General features: G+C 39.4%; 1 protein-coding gene across 5 annotated transcripts in view; it reads right to left on the bottom strand.

The window, feature by feature from the left end:
• Nucleotides 1-3,690: 3,690 nt before the first annotated feature.
• tbxas1 (thromboxane A synthase 1 (platelet)) overlaps nucleotides 3,691-18,070 on the bottom strand; it is an 85,037-nt gene continuing 70,657 nt past the window's right edge. For all 5 annotated transcript variants that reach the window (XM_066684824.1, XM_066684826.1, XM_066684823.1 and 2 more), the window contains 4 exons: nucleotides 6,835-6,923; nucleotides 6,482-6,619; nucleotides 6,015-6,177; nucleotides 3,691-5,467 (listed from right to left, as the gene is read on the bottom strand). In XM_066684824.1, the coding sequence (XP_066540921.1) occupies nucleotides 5,369-5,467; nucleotides 6,015-6,177; nucleotides 6,482-6,619; nucleotides 6,835-6,923 (489 nt within the window). In that variant the 3' untranslated portion in view covers nucleotides 3,691-5,368. The remainder of the gene's footprint in view (nucleotides 5,468-6,014; nucleotides 6,178-6,481; nucleotides 6,620-6,834; nucleotides 6,924-18,070) is intronic.

Genomic DNA, 18,070 nt, shown 5'->3' on the forward strand with positions numbered 1-18,070 from the left:
ATATTTAAGTAATGCATACTGGAGACAATTAATTAATTTGAGTAAAATTAACTTCAATTACAAATGAATTTGAAGTGAACATTTGAGCTGAAAAAATTTAAATCTGAATAGTTTATACTGAAAATCTGCTGTATAATCAACAAAACTGAAGTTTAAAAATTACATTTTTTTAAATACTGTTTAAATTTAATATTCATTCATTCATTATCTGTAACCGCGTATCCAGTTCAGGATCACGATGGGCCTCCCTGGAATCATTGAGTGAAATACCCCCTGGAGGTACACTCACACATTCGGTATTATATATTTTCCCATCAAAAATTATTTATAAGTGCATTAAAAAATGTTTTATTTAAAATTAAATCACAGCAACAAAACAGTATTTTGCATAAAATAAACTTTATTCCAATCTAAAATGTGGCAAATATGTAAAATTGGACAGGAAGAGAGGAGAGGAAACTGGAGAAGAAAAAACAAACAAACACAAAAAAGATACATGACCACTCCCCACCCCACATCACATTACAATCTTTATGCATTCTGAGGCAAAAGTAATGTGAAATGTACATAAGTGTTTTTAACACCCGGTTATTTTCTCTCAAATTACATTGCATTCTGTTCTACAGAAAGAGAGGAATATTTGTGGGAATTACTGGGTAAAATAAAAGAACACAATGTAAGTCCAGGAGATGAAATGATGCGTATGAAATCAACACAACTTTAAAATGTAGAATTATAACAGAATAACTTACAATTATGTTCCCTAACTGAAGGGTAGTGAACATATACCTTTGAGGGTACCATTACAGTGGCAGAAAAAGTAAGCACCACGTTGAGTTTACTGACAATGTAGCAGCAGAACAGTCTGTGTATGTGCACTTTTACAATGATCAGAAATGTTTCATACAAAACAAGATCATTCTTCAGTTTCTGAAACTTTGGTGTTTCTCATGCTCTACATGTCCAACGCAAAAAAAGAGGCACCTTGGCTGAGGTAGGTTGGTAAGTTCATCAATTTTAAGACTGCCTTCAAGGATGATCTTAGAAGGGTGGTTTTGGGCCAATGACCAAAATTCTATAGAGAGTGAGAGACAGAAAAAAGTGTTGAATGTCAATTACAATTTTCTAATAAATATAGACAGAAAGACAGAGATCTATAGGTAAATAGTTAGCTGTAGAAGAACAGATAGATAGAAAGGTGTAGCTAGACAGTCAGATGTAAAGGGACAGACATAAAGAAAAAATAGTCACAGAGCTCCTTACGAAGAACTTAGGAGCCTTGAGAGGACTTCCAATCATGTATCTATGGCTGTTAGCTCAGGGTTCTGGAAGAAGGTGCACACGCTTGAGATCATTTGGGTTTTATCATTATGTTCCTGATGCTATCAAGGAAAAGGCTCAATCCTTGTGCTCTCTTCACACAGGGAAAAGAATGGTATTTGCATTTCCGATACATTTTTCTGTAAGGCTGGTAATGTCTGATATTAACTCTAAAGGCCCATTACATTTAACGAAGTAAAGGACACTGTTAACCTCGGCCAAACCACTATGAACAGCACAGATTAAGAAAATATAAGTTAATTACTTATATATATAGAATACTGTGTCTGGTTTGCAGTTGTACACAAAACACCTTTACGCATTGTATTGACTCTTAAATTCATACACTGTAATTCATTTTCTAACATAAGATAAGCATAAAATACAAAAAAATAAAAATAAAAATTTCAGATACTTAGTTATAGAAAATAACTCACCAATTTCCAGAATGTGAAAAAGAGCTGGAGGGAAAAAAAGGCATCTTGTTTAACTTGTTTAACAGCTGTAATTCTGTAGCTCTTCTCTGGAGGACAGAAGAAATGAAAACAATGTCCAGTGTAGATAAGCCCCATAAAAAGGCATTTGTCCAAGGAAAAAGAAGTAAAATGCAGAAAACATCTAATCTTACTGTGTAAAAACAAGAAAAAGGCTTCCAAACTTGTACAAGATTTTCCAAAGAACAAGCCAAGACTAGACTTTGAACTGACCAATGAAAATCTAGCAAAGTGCAATAGGGGTGTGGTCGCAGCTAAAAATTTATATTTTAGGTTCACTCAAATTAAAAATATTAGTGCACTCAGTTGTTGTCTCAGAATAGGAGAACATTATAAAATATTTTAAGTAATGCAATAAAATATTTTCTTTTAAGTAGTGGTTACTCAAACTGTTTGCAAAGAAACAAATTATGGGTTAACAGTAGCCAAAGATTTAACATATTATTCACCATGAATTGCCTTAAAGTATAAATGCATTTTATATTTTTAGATTTCAGACAATTCTTGGTAGCCTGTGAATGAAACCAAAACGGAATTCATTAATTCATTATGTGTAACCACTTATCCAGTTCAAGGTCACAGTGGGTCCGGAGCCCACCTGGAGTCATTGGGCACAAGGCAGGAGTACACCATGGGGGAATGTGTACACACACACAGACACACATTCACTCACGTGGACACGGGGAGAACACAGCAAATGAGCGGGACTTGAACCCACAGCCTCCAGGTCCTTGGAGCTGTGTGACTGCAACACTACCTGCTGTGCCAAAGAAATTCTCTATTGTTTAAAAAATAAATAAATAAAAAAAGGACACATACACATCTGCATAACTCTTAATGTGTGTCCCAGCTAATGAATAGACTATGGTGCCCAGCCTCACTGTCACTTTATCTCAGTGATATATTAGGGATGTCCATTTGGGCAGCAGTGGCCTAATGTTTAGACAAGTGGGTTTAGTACTGGAAGGTCGCTGGTTTTGATTCCACTGCTGGGGTGGAACAGCACTGTCCTCTTCCCTCAATCCATGGCTGAGGTGCCCTTGAGCAATTGTTCCCCCAACTGGTCCCCAGGTGCCAGGAATGGCTGTCCGCTGTCCCGGGTGTGTTTATTGCCCCTGGTGAAATAGCGTGTGTGTGTTCACTGCCACAGATGGGTAACGTACAATGTCAAATCTTTTTTTTTTTTTTTTGACAAGACAAAATAGCCCCAATAAATCCATCCATCCATTATCTGTAACCGCTTATCCAATTTTTTAGGGTCGCGGGGGGTCCAGAGCCTACCTGGAATCATCGGGCGCAAGGCGGGAATACACCCTGGAGGGGACGCCAGTCCTTCACAGGTCGCCCCAATAAATACTAGTGGTAATTGTTCAGTGTTATTCATTCAGAATATAACTTCGTCCAGATAAACACCTAAATGTGGAGTTACAGCTGTGTTAATTTCCAAGTTAAAATGCAAATTCTTACACATTCTTACTTGCAGACTTTACAAAAATGTTTTTACAAATACATTCTGGCAGAGGCAGACATTTTTGCCAGAGACCTGCTGTGAAACATGCAGTTCCTTCTCAGTTGTTACTCAAATTATCAGTTCAAATGTGGGAAGTTGCAAAGCTCAAGACTTCAGTCACCAATAAAACCCTAGAGATTGTTTAACGTAATCACAGTAAAATATGGACTACAGCTCAGATCACAAAGTCACGAGTATAAACCTTCCTTACATGGTATTAAGAAAGATGTGAACGACACATGTGAACTGTACTCAAATATTGCAACTGAAGGAAGGTATCAGCAAAATAAAATGATATAATATTCTTTAAAAGAAAATTAAAATGTACCAATTACTATTCACATTTTAATAGCATGTAAAAAGCAGTGGTTAAATAACAAAGCCGTAAATGATCCAGACATTAGATGATCCTGAGGAAAAATCATCCCAGCTTCGCCTTCAGAATTTATTCACATTAACATATAGAATGGCTTTTCTCATTGCATTATTATCCTTTTATTAAAACAGTCCAGCATCAAAAATGTAAATTTTCTCTCACATAGGATTTGGTGTTAAATACTATTTGAGTCTTTGACTGATTTTAGAAAATGTATTTAACAGTAGATAAAGCCAGAACAGTTGAAAGTCTGAAAAATACATTTTCTTTAAAGACTGTTTTCCCCTATGTTTTTTACTATTCCCTGTATTTAAAAACATTACCACTTTATGCAAAATGGTCCAGAAATCAGGTAATATATTCAAAATCATAACTGTAATCACACAGAAGATTTTAAATGCAGCAAGAGACATGAACAGAGGAAGGGATGTGGACGAGCGTTCCTGGTTCTGTAGCTCTGAGGCTAGCATTAAAGCCTTATTAAAGACAGTAATGTACAGTGTTATTTTCAGCAGAACTAAGCCCAGATCAATATGAGTAAATCTGATTTCAGAAGAAGAGGCTACACAGCAGTGCAATACATTCATTCTTTCATTCATTCAATGTCTATAACCGCTTATCCAGTTCAGAGTCGTGGTGGACCTGGAGCCTACCTGGAATCATTGGGCGCAAGGCGCCAGTCCTTCACAGGGCGACACACACTCGCACATTCACTCATACACTCACACCTATTCAGTAGCCAATCCACCTATCAATGTGTGTTTTTAGACTGTAGGAGAAAACCGGAGCACCCGGAGGAAACCCACTCGGACATGGGGAGAACACACCAAACTCCTCACAGACACCTGGAGCTGTGTGACCGCAACACTACATGCAGCACCACTACTGTGCCACCCAGTACATTACATTATGTTACAAAACATTATATCTCCATATATACAAATTCGAAGCAAACAAAAAGATGCCTGCTGGGCATTTTAGCTGTTTTAGAAATCCTGGCTGGACACATTTTTTAGCTTCATGAATGATAAAATATCCTGGAGAAAAGAAAGTGTATGTATGGTCACCCTAGACTAGTTACACATTATACTTTTCCTAATTACTGTAGTGTGGTATTCCTACCTGAACTGAGAATCAAACCCTAGCTTCCTATGTGGTTTGCTTGTTTTATAGTAGTCGTGTTAGTAATGATCCATTTTTGAGGCTCTGAAAAATATTCCTTACACGAATTGAGTCACACAGTGTCCTTGTAGGATGTCCTTTGAGCTTCAGAGACACAGAACAATCAGAAAGCTCTGCAACAGAATGAAATCCAAATCCTGCATCTCCCCGGAGCACTTTAAAAAGTGGTGATCTTCTGCATAAGGAGGTGTGTTTACACATTTTTCTTACTTCCCATATTAAACATATAGGCCTACTGTACACTGTCAGAGAAAGGTACTCTATAGGTGCATTTCTTTCGCTACAGGTACAAACCGCGTAAATGTATTCTCAAAAGCACAGGTGTTGCAGTCCAGTTGTGTCCTTATCTCCACTCTAACACAGCACAGTAATCATTCTGTAACAATTTTACATATCTGCATTAAAAGGCATATAGCAAACAAGTTATACAAATCAGATTATTATTGTCCTAATTATAACATAATAAAGGAACTTGCAGAGTAGAGCCTACGGTGATTCGTTATCCAAATGGTCTCTCTTGGAAATTTTAACAAAGATGCCATTCTTGGGTCCCAAGGTGGTATTGGACTTTAATTCAAGAGGAACCTACAAGGCAAAAGTAAGTGACACTGAGTGAAAATATTGTTCTATGTCTGAAGCATTATGCCTGCTCTTCATTAATATAGTAGTTCATCATTTGATTCTGTTTATATATATTCTATTTCTGTAGTTATGTATAGTACACACCCACACACCGATATATAAAAATATGCACTCTCTTATATATCTTGTTCTCAATATATCTCTTTATATATTGATATTTTAGTTTTTTAGTGATTGTAGTTGGTTGGTTTAGAATAGTGAATGCTTTGATAAATTAATTACTGCAAATTTTAAATGTAAAATGTACAGTCTGCGTTTATTCCATTTGTATTTAATTCTTACTCTACTACACATTATATCATTAAAATCTGCTTATTGCCTGTTCTTTGGATGATGTGGTAATGAGAAGAATTTAGCTAGTGTACATCTGCCACAGTATGAGTACATGTGTCTACAGAAGACCTTTAGAACTGTGGCTGAGTGTAAGCAGGTAATTTTCAGCATCACATTAATCATATTAAACATTTGCAAACGTTTTAAATCCTCATACCTTAGTGTCCTCACAGGCCACCACATTAAATCTCTTGAAAATGTTGACCAAAGCCATCTTTATCTCCAGCTGGGCAAGTCTCATGCCCACACAGCTGCGAGGCCCGGCTCCAAATGGCAGATACACAAAGGGGTGACGGCTGGCCTTGGCTTCAGGGGTGAACCTGAGACAGAGAAGAGATATCAGCCTGCAGCCACAACCACAGCTAGGGCACAGGCGCCAGATAGAGTCCTGTTTACTCAGGTCTTTAGACAGTCCTTGATTTAGAACCTTGAAAATCTTGCATCCAAAAACATATTGTAGATGAAGTAGTTTTGTCAATTTCTTGTATTTTACTTTGTGCATAGACCTGCAGCTGGAAGGCAAAGAGCAGAATATCTTTGGGTCATGTGATGTCTGTGCGTCATCATTCCTAACATCCCACACATGAAATAAATCACTGAAATGAAGACACTAAGACCTCTTACCTTTCCGGCATGAATTTCTCTGGTTCAGGCCAATACTGTGCATCATGGTGAAGGAAGCTTGCAGGAATCACTAGTGTCGCTCCTTTAGGCAGAAACTGTCCATTCACCACACAGTCCTCTTCAACATCTCGGGCAAATCTGGAAGAAAGAACAAAAAAGCAACATGAGAACACCAATGACTTTTCAGAACAATGGAATATACTTAATATATGTTTCTCAAAGTGATGGTTATTGTTATTGGTTCCTAAATGACTGTTGGTAGAGGGGGCGTATAATGTTATGCACTTACAGAGGAAGGAAAAAATCAATATGGCTATGTGGATAAAATTGGCATGTGGATGTTGAAGTCCTACCTGAATCCGGGTGGGTAGAGTCTCAGAGCCTCACACACCACCATGTCCAAATATTTCAGCTCCTGAACATTGTTGTAATCTGGTGAGTCCTACAAGCAGAAGCAGTAAAAGTTATTGCTTTAATACAATGTACAAAACACAATATAATTACATCATTTTTGATTTCCACTTTATTTTGTTTCAAAATGTCTACGTAAATTCAGTTGTTTATATGTAAACAATGAGAAATTCATACTGGTATAGTTCAGAAAATAGGTACCAGGCATGTCAATAATGAAAATATATTGTATTACTATATACTATAAATCCTTACACACACATCTTCTGTGTTTTTATATGCTGATGTTTATAAGACAGCGGTAAATTTACAATAATAATAAGGCTGTCTGTGGTTCTATTTTGCATTAGAAACCATGCATGTTTCACACTACATTAATGCTTTTTAAATGCCTAAATCTTATTTCTAGTATGGATTGTTTCACATTAAAGCATGAGAAATTGCTTGGTTTATATCTTCAACATTTAACTATGGAGAAATTTTTAACAACTTATGGAAATGCCCTTTAAATAAAGGTTCCTCATTAGCAAACAATTGAACTGCTATCAGGCTGTATGTAACAGCACAGAGCACTTTGCTTATAATGTTAACGTATGCAACATCTGCTGCATATATTTAGCTGCATATAATTAAAATTAGCATACTCCACATCTTTAACATTTTACTGCATATACCAATGATAATTATTATGCATCTCATCGCTGCAGGCGGATCCTTGCTCATGCTAAGTCTGAATGTGTTTTGTGTTTTACAGCATGTTACTCTCAGACTAAATGTTCAGTCTGAATGCCTTTGATTGTTCTTGATATTGACACTTAAAGTGTTTTGTGTTTACAATGACTAGTCCAACTGACAATCGCATACTTGGTTTTGAATCACACTTAAAAAAAATGATCAGCAGGTAACGTACCATATCAGCTGACTGATGTTCCCTGAGCTGTAGCTGAATTCTCTTTATTTTCTATAATTGGTATTTCTGTTTGTAGCTGTGTTTGCCAAACACAAATCTGATCAGATTTCTTTTGTGTTCAATACACTGCAGTAGTAAGTAGAATATCCAGCAGGGGGCAACATTGTAACATAATTCAAGGTCCCTCCGGGAAGAAAGGTCACTTCATGTAAATATCCCATTGAGATGGACTCCTACAGTTCATCAAATCATAAGCTGAAACATGATCCAATGGCTGCATAACTAACTGTTTGCACGAGTGCTCCTAGCCTTGTATATATAAATATATTTCTAAATATTTCATATTTTTACTCAAACAGGGTAGTTGGTCTGCTAGGCCATATACGCTTATACACACACTCAATCAGTGTACGGTTTTGTGGATATGAGGGTCAGGGACTATAGCCTCCAGCCCCCCCACCTCCCCCATCAGTGTCTGGCTGACAGAGCATGTGGGTAGAATAAATGGCCGGTGTGGTAGAAATGACTGCACTAACCCACTGAAGGCAGCAGCCGGAGGGGCCAAAGGATCAGTGAGGGAGAGCGAGGCAAGGCTGCCTCACCAGACAAAACCTCCACACGCACCCTCGCTGTCTGCCTGCACTGTCACTTCTCGTTGGCAGCTGCACTGATACCACAACAGAGTGACATGTCCTTAATGAAAGGCTCTGTGCAGAGGCTGAGGATGGAAGCACGCAAAGTGTAAGATCTGCTTTTCAATAACACATTCAGGCGAAAGGCGTACTGGGACAGCGTGGAGTTAAATGTTTATTGTTCAAATGCTGCCCAAGAGACTGGTATAGAGTATAATGGTTGCTACTGTAATAAGTCACAGTACTGCTTTTCACACAGTGATCTAGGGTTTGGCTCCCAGTTTGGGCAGGAAGGTTAAGCTATAGTAAGTATATTTGGGCAAGACTCCTAACACTGCGCTAGCCTTTCTCTGTAACACACACACGAAAAAAAACTAAGCGTATCTGCACATTGTTTATTCCTTCATTTTCTGTAACCGCTTATCCAGTTCAGGGTCGCGGTGGGTCCAGAGCCTACCCGGAATCACTGGGCGCAAGGCAGGAATACACACTGGAGGGGGCGCCAGTTCTTCACAGGGCAACACACACACACACACACACACACATACACATTCCCTCACACACTCACAGACACTTTTTGAGTTGCCAATCCACCTGCCAACGTGTTTTTGGACTGTGAGAGGAAACCAGAGCAGCCGGAGGATACCCACATGGACACAGGGAGAACACACCTCACAGACAGTCACCTGGAGCGGGACTTGAACCCACAACCTCCTGGTCCCTGGAGCTGTGTGACTGTGACACTTGTTGCACAACCGTGCCACCCTTCTGCCCGTTGCAACAAATGTAAAATAGATTCTACTAAAATAACACAAAAACATTTTATCATAGCCTTGAAACTAAGAACATTCTTAGTCTTGGATGAGAAATGGTTGGGCTCCTGTCTTTAGTTCAGCTGCAGATAAACATAACTGTTACTATCTCGACAAATCTGAGCACAGTGTGAGACTTCACTGAGATCGCTACTAAAACCCAAGAGGAGACATGAGATAACAGAGGTCATTTTCTCTGGAGACATATCTGAGCAACTAGAGAATAAATCAAAAGCATCCTTTGTCCTTCCATCTGATTTTATTTCTGTCAAGGAGAAACTAAACGAGACCACTTTCTTGTTTTTTTTTTCTTTTCTACTAGTTGAAGGCAGTCTTTAAGAGAGACTAGAACTAATGTGAACTCTGTCAATAACTGAGCCCATCATAGCATTAGCCGTGACCTATCCTGTCATTCAGAGTCCATCATTTCAGGGCCATATTCATAAATCTAGTTTCCAGTCTTTTGAGAGAAGAAACTGTGTAGTTAATTCTGTGGCATGTCTGACACTGCACATGTGCAAAAAGCCCTACTCAAAATGGTTCTGGAGGCAGCACTGCCCTCAAGGTTACAAACTAACAGGTGGGGATGAATGTGATAGGGTGGAGATTTTCAAATGCCTCAGAGGCAGCTAATCACTTCCTTCCCTGCCTGTTGGCTGGTAAACTATTATGTTCCTTCTGCCTCCAGAACCGCCTTGAGCAGTGATTTTGCACATGGGCTAGGACTCTCTGGCCCATTTATTCTCATATACAAACTTTTAGCTGAGGCCTCTTTTGGGGGTCATAAGGCCCAGTCATGTGCAAACTTCAGAGATTATCTTCTTCACTAATTCTTCACTAATTATTCCATTTCAAGTGATATTCCTGAGAAGCTTAAATATAAGATAAACCACTTGCACTAAGATTTTAAAAAAGGGGTTTCCAAGAAATGGAAAAATTCTAAAAATTGGACAAGACCTAAAACATCTTAAGTCTTTGATCTTTCATCTTTATGGGTGTTCCTGACCATTTTCCACAGTGGGAACACAGCTCAAAATGGGTCTGAAAAATGTGTAGTTGTCAAGAAGCCTTAGCTGAGAAAAAGAAGAAAATTTTCTAATCAAACAAAGAAGCTGCTAGTGTTCTCAGAACAAAAGACTGGTCACAGCAGAGACCTGATCTTAGCATTGGTAGTCTCTGATATATGCACAGTATTATACATAGACTGTTAGCAGCTATTTGATCTCTTTCACATTCCAAAAATGACTTCACTTAAACACAGCCATTACATCTAAGACTTCACATCATGCAAATGATGAAAGCATATAATATGATTATTGAACCTATTTCTATTTTTACTGCTATGGAGTGATGTTATCAAGTGTTCCCACAGTGACAGGAAATGTTACCTGAAGCAAATGATCTACCACTACAGACACTCTAACAACAATCCCACAGTGAGCAATAGGAAATGTACTGCCTACATTTTAGATTTTTTTTTGTAGTGTGGGTAAATGTGCTCTGATCTGTTTGAGTAACCTGTCCAAAGTCCCCTCAGTGACATTGAGCTTGTGTTCAGGTCCAGACAGAGCGAACACAAAGCCAAACAGAAAACAGACAGAACAACATCTGGCTGCATCCACAGCAGAGGGCAGATAGGGAATATTTCCGGTCTAATAAGTGTGCTGGGCTCTGTTTGGAATTACATCCCTGCCCAGTGTGAAGCCACACTAGAATAACAGAAGTTTGTGGACCGGCACTAAGCTGGTAATGGAGGGCCCGGCGAGGCTGGGGGGCTACCATCACTGAGCTGTGGGCCATGAGAGCCCAGAGGACCTTGCTCAAGCTCAGAAAAGCAGAGCTTCAAAGGCAGTGCAAGTCATTTAAAACATGACTCACTTACATATAAATATATTATACATAATCAAAGCATTACGTTGACTTTATAAATACACTACACTTTCAAAGGTCCATGTGGATTATATAAATATCCTGTACATATTCAAAGCATTATGTTGATTATTAGCCCTCTACAGGCGAGTAGTGAAGGGAATAAGAGATGGGATCATATTTCCATAATGCTGTGGCTCATGAGGCTTTCCCTCATTCCCCACTTTTAGCAAACAGATGCACTGTAGGAGACAGTCCTCGAATATTAAAAAAACTTCACTAATGAATACATTTTTTTAGAAAAAGCCTGATAAAAATCCTACTGGATATATCTGTATCACATTTACGAATTGTGCTTTGGAGAACTATTAAATAATACGGTAATACCATTTCATAAAGGGAAAATGAACATATTTACACCAGTTAAAAAACCAAGAAACTTTGCAGTGTGGTCTCTTTCAGGAGCCCCAGCATCCAATCACAAAGACAAAAGACTTCATCGGTACAGCACGAAACCTTGACAAAAGATGCTGCGACCTAAAAATAGGACCCGAATATTGCATTCAAATTTATTGCTGAGGGAAAAAAGGGCCTTGCTATGTTCAAAGAAGCACCCGGCAAAAATAGCTCATTTTCTGTGCATATTTCTGAGCCCCTTGGTATTAATATCAGCCTCTTTTCAGCAAATGAGATTCATTTTGCCTGCGTGTGAGGCATAAGCTGGGCTTACAGCGGAGGCCCGTATCACCAGCCTGCCTCCTCACGTCTGCCTTCCTTTCTTATTTACGTCTCCATTCATTCACATCAGGGCCCACTGGGAGCAACAGACAAACAACCAATTACTCTTTACATTTTAAAGGTATAAACCTCGGTTATGGCTGGTGTGTGCGACTGCTGGTTTCAGTGTGGTTGTGTGAGTGTGCCTGAGTGTGTGTGTGTGTAAATGAGTGTAAGAGAGAGTGAAAGAGAAAGAGAGAGAGAGAGAGAGGGAGAGAGAGAGAGAGTGTGTATGAATGTGCACATCTTCTGTTTTCCTGTCACAGTGGATGACCATAGCATATTTTACATTAAACCTTCATTCCCTATTGCATTACCACACTACCAGCCCTGGCTATTTATACTGGATTGCCACATTTAAATAAGGGCCCCTAAGTGCTATTGAGAAGCCTGCATTAGATACAGCAAGTGCCAGGCAGCTAGCAGGGCCCTTGCCTTATCTCCTCTGTGCCGTAGGGTTTCCATAGAAACTGTTATTTATGGTTATTGATAGTGATGGAGGCATACATGTTCAAACAAGACATGCCTCAAGGGTGCTGTTAATGCACAAATGCAGTTAGCGTCAGTGCGCATTGTCTTCTAACAGCATGGAACAGCATGGAAAGCAGCGAAGGCTTCTCTCTCTCTCTCTCTCTCTCTCTCTCTCTCTGTCTCTTCCTCTCTTATTGCTTACTCTCTCTCTCTACCTCCATCCTCTCTCTTTCACTCTCTCATTTACTCCTTACACTGACGCTTTCTATTTTACTCCTCTCTCTCTCTCTCTCTCTCTCTCTCTCTCTCTCTCTCTCTCTCTCTCTCTCTCTCTCTCTCAGGAGCCAGGGAGATCAGAGAACAGAGACAGAGTATCAGCAGCAGCTGTGTCACATCTCTGTGTGACCTCACATGGCCAGCAAACTGACCAGGCTTTCAAAACCATTCTGAGACAAGTGGCTGCTTTTGAAAACAGTCAGTGCTACAGTCCTGTGAGATATACATTAGAGATTGTTCCTGTCTACATTCGGGACGTTCTTTCACTCCAGAACAATATAATCAGATGTATGGCTTAATAAATACATCCATCACACAAAAGTCAAACTCCATAACATGCCCAGCCCTGGCTCCCTTCAGTCTCTTCTGTCCGATCGTTTCCATGGCCAAATGGCTAATTAGAAAGGTTAATTGCAAGGAGTGTCACAGGCATTGACTGTGCTCTTATCATCTGGAGACAGGCCCGGAATAAAGACTGACAGCAAGCTGGATGACTGATACGGTGCTGGCCAAGGCTCAAGCCATAGAAGAAGAAAACAATGGGACAATTACTTACAAACAGCTAATTAAAATCACCTGGCTGGAAAATCAATGTTCTGTCTTGGCCTGAAGTGGTGACAGAATTTCTATTCGTGCCAACCCATGCTGCACATGTGTGATGGGAATATGACAGGAGACGGGTAATGGTCCAGTCAGTCAGAACTTGGAAGGTTCAAATTTCCGATAAGAGGAAAATCCACTCCGGCCGATAAGTCCCCACTTCAGCCACATGTCAGACTTTCAGTGCCATTTACATAACACTTCAGTGTCTTTATGTTGTGATTCTCTGCTTTTTTATAGTTTATAGCTATTTAAGCAAGAGATAATTGCACATTGTAAGCATGTGAACATATAGATGCACTCTAATAGCCATACCTCTGTGTTATTATGTATGAATTACATGTCAAATCTATTGATAAAGTTTCTGAGACAAAAGATGCGTGAGACAATTATCAGCGTGACAATGAAAGAACAAAGAGAGCTCAGGTTACAAAGGTAGAAAGGTATAAAACACCTCCACTGCAATTCTTTTCACAGTTGTGAATCTAGAAAACACTTGGTCAGAAAGGGAAGAAAGGCCAGACGTACAACGTATTTTCACAGCAGAAATTACCATTTCAATCGCGCAAAGAGAGAGAGCGAGCTCAGTTGATCCCATTTGCACACACCTATGCACACTCGCTCACACACCTGCAAAGACAGTGCCAGGAAGTGGTCACATTGCAAAAAAAGCGCTTTTCATGTGCACAGCTTATGACTCTGACTCTGAGATCACACTCATGCAAGAGAAAACAAAGCAAAGCTAGGGCTTTCTGAAATACAGGAGGGTAAAGCAAACAATAACTAAGCCACATGGGGTGGACACAAATCTAACACATTTTTCTTGCAATAACACTTCCAACAAACAGTTCCTGGAATCTCAGGAGCAGTAAGTCAAATTTAGCTGGGGAGGCTTTGTGCCTCTTTAAAATGTTGTATTATTTGAAGCCGGGCTGAATGAGATGGGCAGCACTGCTCTGCTTTATTTCAGCTGAGTGTTTAGAGAAGGTTTAGAGAGGTTTACAGTGAAATGGCTGAACTTTGGAGTGGGTGGGGAAGATGTCCTCCTTATCCGATTCTCATGCTACTCTCTGTTATCACCCTCATCCATCCAAATCCGTGAGGAATGCTCCCTCGACATGTTTCCATCATGGCCGTATGGCGAGTTAGGCCGTGTACTCCAGCCCTGACTCCAGCAATGTATCTGAGTCTCATTATAGTCTTCATATGGTCCCTCTGTGTGTCAGTGATAGAGCCATTAAAGCAGCCAGCGCACACTCTGCATTTAGCACTTACTGCTACTCCGAGCACCTTTTATTCAATTTAGCCTGATGTGCTGGAGAATAGTGCCGTAATGGACATTCAAATGACAGGTCATAAGGCTCCCTGCAGTGAAAGCAATTATGTAGGTTTTGCCGTAATGATAATAACATGCTACTGGTGAGCACTGCGAAAATGGCTATTACAGTCAATGTAACTTCATGCCAGACCACTAACATTTGCCAGGCTTCTAGTAAGACTGCCTAAATCTACTTAACACAAAAAAACTAACTTTAAAAAGCTTCCATAAACACCACAGAGACCGTATGCTTTTCAGGTGCATTGTTGGTAATCGTCAAGTGTTAATTAGACATGAGCTGCATGTGAGAAAAGACAAGTTATTTAATATCCGAGCATTCCAAGACTATACTTTCTACAATATATGTCCTTGATGCTGAGCCATATATTCTCTGTTATATATGCGTGGTAAACCAAATATTTAAATGTATTCCTTCTATGCTGTATAATGGATCTGCACTAGAAAATGAAAAGATTCCTCTCTCAGTATTAGGAACTAAATTAAACTGCATACAGTGCCGTGTAATAGTCAGGGACCAGCCTTCATTGATTAAATTTCCAGACAGCACAGCAATTAAATACATGTATTCATTTTCCAGAATTACATTCATTTTACATTTACACAAAACTAGAGAGAGTATTTCTTGTATAACTGGTATCATCAGATAATACATAACAGAGCAAGAGATTACGATTCCATCTTTGAAAAATATCCCTTCTGAATTCTCTGAAAAGCAGAAAGCAGGTCGCCTGAACAGAATGTCATTGTAATAACAGCCAAGCGTGGACAAAAAGTAATTTAATATTTAATTGCTGAGGGTTTTGTTGAATCCTGTGTTTACGTTATGTTTTCTGCTATCGTTTATTGACAATGAAAAATGAAGACCTGTTTTTAATGGCCATTTTGCCTGGAAATAAATGAAAGGTTGTGTCTGGCTTTTGTGCTGTATGTCTGTGCGATGAGAGATGTTGTTCGATAGCATACAAACAGTCACACACGCTCACACAAACACGTACATGCACAGCCTCATATTTTATGAGCTGCCACGAGAAAGGCTGTATGTTTATATGTTATCTAACATCTGTTCTGATAAAAACACAACAGCCTTGCAGGAAAGGCAGGCGCAGGTAAATAATGCAGCAGATTTTCTGAGGAAAAATACAAAGGCCACCACTGATGCAGCAGCAAAATGTAGCTAATCTGCATACCACCCAGGAGTGTGAGCAATAGGGGTGGGGTAACAATATCTGGAGTGTGACAGCTGTTGATGTTTGAGACACATCAGTCAGAAAAGGCATGGCTGAATTACAGAGGCCTTGTGTATGGAGGTTTAAGTAAAGGAGTGTCCTGTCCCTGGGGCGCTAGCATTTTCATGGGGCCTTCCACAGTGGCAGCAGCATTTTGATGACTCCATCTGCTCCGGTCCATTAGTGGAGCCAAGGAAACGGAAATGGCCAGAGTACAAACCCCAAACAACAAACAAGGGAGCTGTTTTTTTTTTTTTGTCATTCTCCAATATCAATATTGTAACAGAAAAGCTAAAGCATCTGCTGTAAAAAAAACTTTTCCCCTAACTCTCAGACAAAAGACTGTCTTACAGAAGGAAGCCCGGGGTCAGGTATCCTTGCCAGGAGCTTAGTGCAGTGATCTGTGCCTGTGTGTAAAGACATGTCTTGGAGTGAAACGGTAAGCAAAGCCATTGTGGAAATACAGAAAGGTAGAATGATCAAAACACAGATGAATGCTGGCTTAGGTCTGGGCTAAAAAATAAAAGCCTCCTATCCACTATGAACAGAGTAAAAGCACTACAGTGAAATACAGCCTCTTGCCACTCAATAACCAAGCGCAATTAGTGTTGTTGTGCAACAAGGGAAAAGCGCTACTACAGTGGGATCTGAGGAAATGAGAGAAAATTGGGGCAAGAAACACCAAATGGAGAGAAAATTGGATAGAAATAAAAAAAGAATGATAGAACAAGAAGTCTACTGTATTAAGCATGGCATGTGTAAAAGAGAATATTACATATAATGTATATAGCATTATGCAAACATCACAGCTCACTCATTTAATTTCAGCTCAACATTTTCAGTGTCATGAAGAAGACTAACTAAAGACTAATACAAATTAATTGTTTCAGTGTTCAGCTTGTTTCCATTCTTTTCATCTCTTTATTTCTTCAGTTTGTCAAAGAAAGTACAATCATAGTTTGTTGGTTATATTTTCTGCTTTTCACAGTCCCAAGCAATATTTGTCTATTTTTCTTTCCAAGTAACCATTTACTAACAGGCAATGGTCGTTATTTTATTTTATATTGAAAAGAAAAACAACTATAGAACAGCACGTCTACACTACATTACCCATGATATCTGTAAAATCTAACAAATATAACATATAACATATAATGTTTGGGTAGAGTGATATATGATATGATATATGAACCATTCATTCATTCATTTATCGTCTGTAACCACTTGTCCAGTTCAGGGTCGCGGTTGGTCTGGAGCCTACCCGGAATCATTGGGCACAAGGTAGGAACACACCCTGGAGGGGACACCAGTCCTTCACAGGGCAACACACACACACACATTCAATCACACCTACAGACACTATGAGTTGCCAATCCACCTACCACATATATATATATATCAGGTATATATTAATGCCATTTTCACCAGCTCCTCTGAAACACTCAAGACTGTTCAGCCTGTTCACACACTCAGGAGTGATTTCTGTGAATGGTTAGAGAGCTCATTTCCTGAATAGCTCTGATACAATAAGCAATATGATTATCTGTGCATACGAGCCAATACTGTCAACAATAATGATGGATAAACAATACTATATAGTGTAGCCCTAATCATAATCAAACAAGCTATAATTTCTCAGCTATTATGCACTCTCAACATCAATACTCATTAACAGCTCTGACCCAGGCGTGTTAAAATCCAGTCACAGGGATTTGCTTTTTACAATGCATTTCATCTCTCAACTGACATAGAAAACATCAGAATGTGTATTCTTACTGTTTACATCCTGCCCTGCTTTCTGGAAAAAAGACGAAGAGAGAAAGTGAGAGAAAAACACAGAGAAAAACAGAGAAAGAGAAAGTGAGAAGGAGGGATGGAGAAACAGAAAAGACATAAGTAGAGAGAGAAAGAGAGTCTGTTTTCTTGGATCAGTGCTCTCTGTCTTTCACTCTTTCCGGGAAACGCTTCTCCATCTCCTCTGTGTTGTCTTTACATCATAGCGTGACAAGCATCCCAGAGCAGAGGAGAGAGTCACTACACAGCATTAGAACAGACACACACACACACAGACACACACACACACACACACACACACACACATCAGCCATAACATTAAAATGTCCTCTTTGTCTCCTGCTCTGTGGTGGTTCAGTTTTGGTCCTGATCACTGAAGAACTTGGTAAAACGGGGCAATCAAAGACAACAGATGGACTGTAGTCTGTTATTGTGAAAAATATTAAGTGCACCTATCCTTTCCTCTCTGTTT

The sequence above is a fragment of the Hoplias malabaricus genome, chromosome 11, assembly GCF_029633855.1.
Source record: "Hoplias malabaricus isolate fHopMal1 chromosome 11, fHopMal1.hap1, whole genome shotgun sequence".
NCBI classification, from domain to species: domain Eukaryota; kingdom Metazoa; phylum Chordata; class Actinopteri; order Characiformes; family Erythrinidae; genus Hoplias; species Hoplias malabaricus.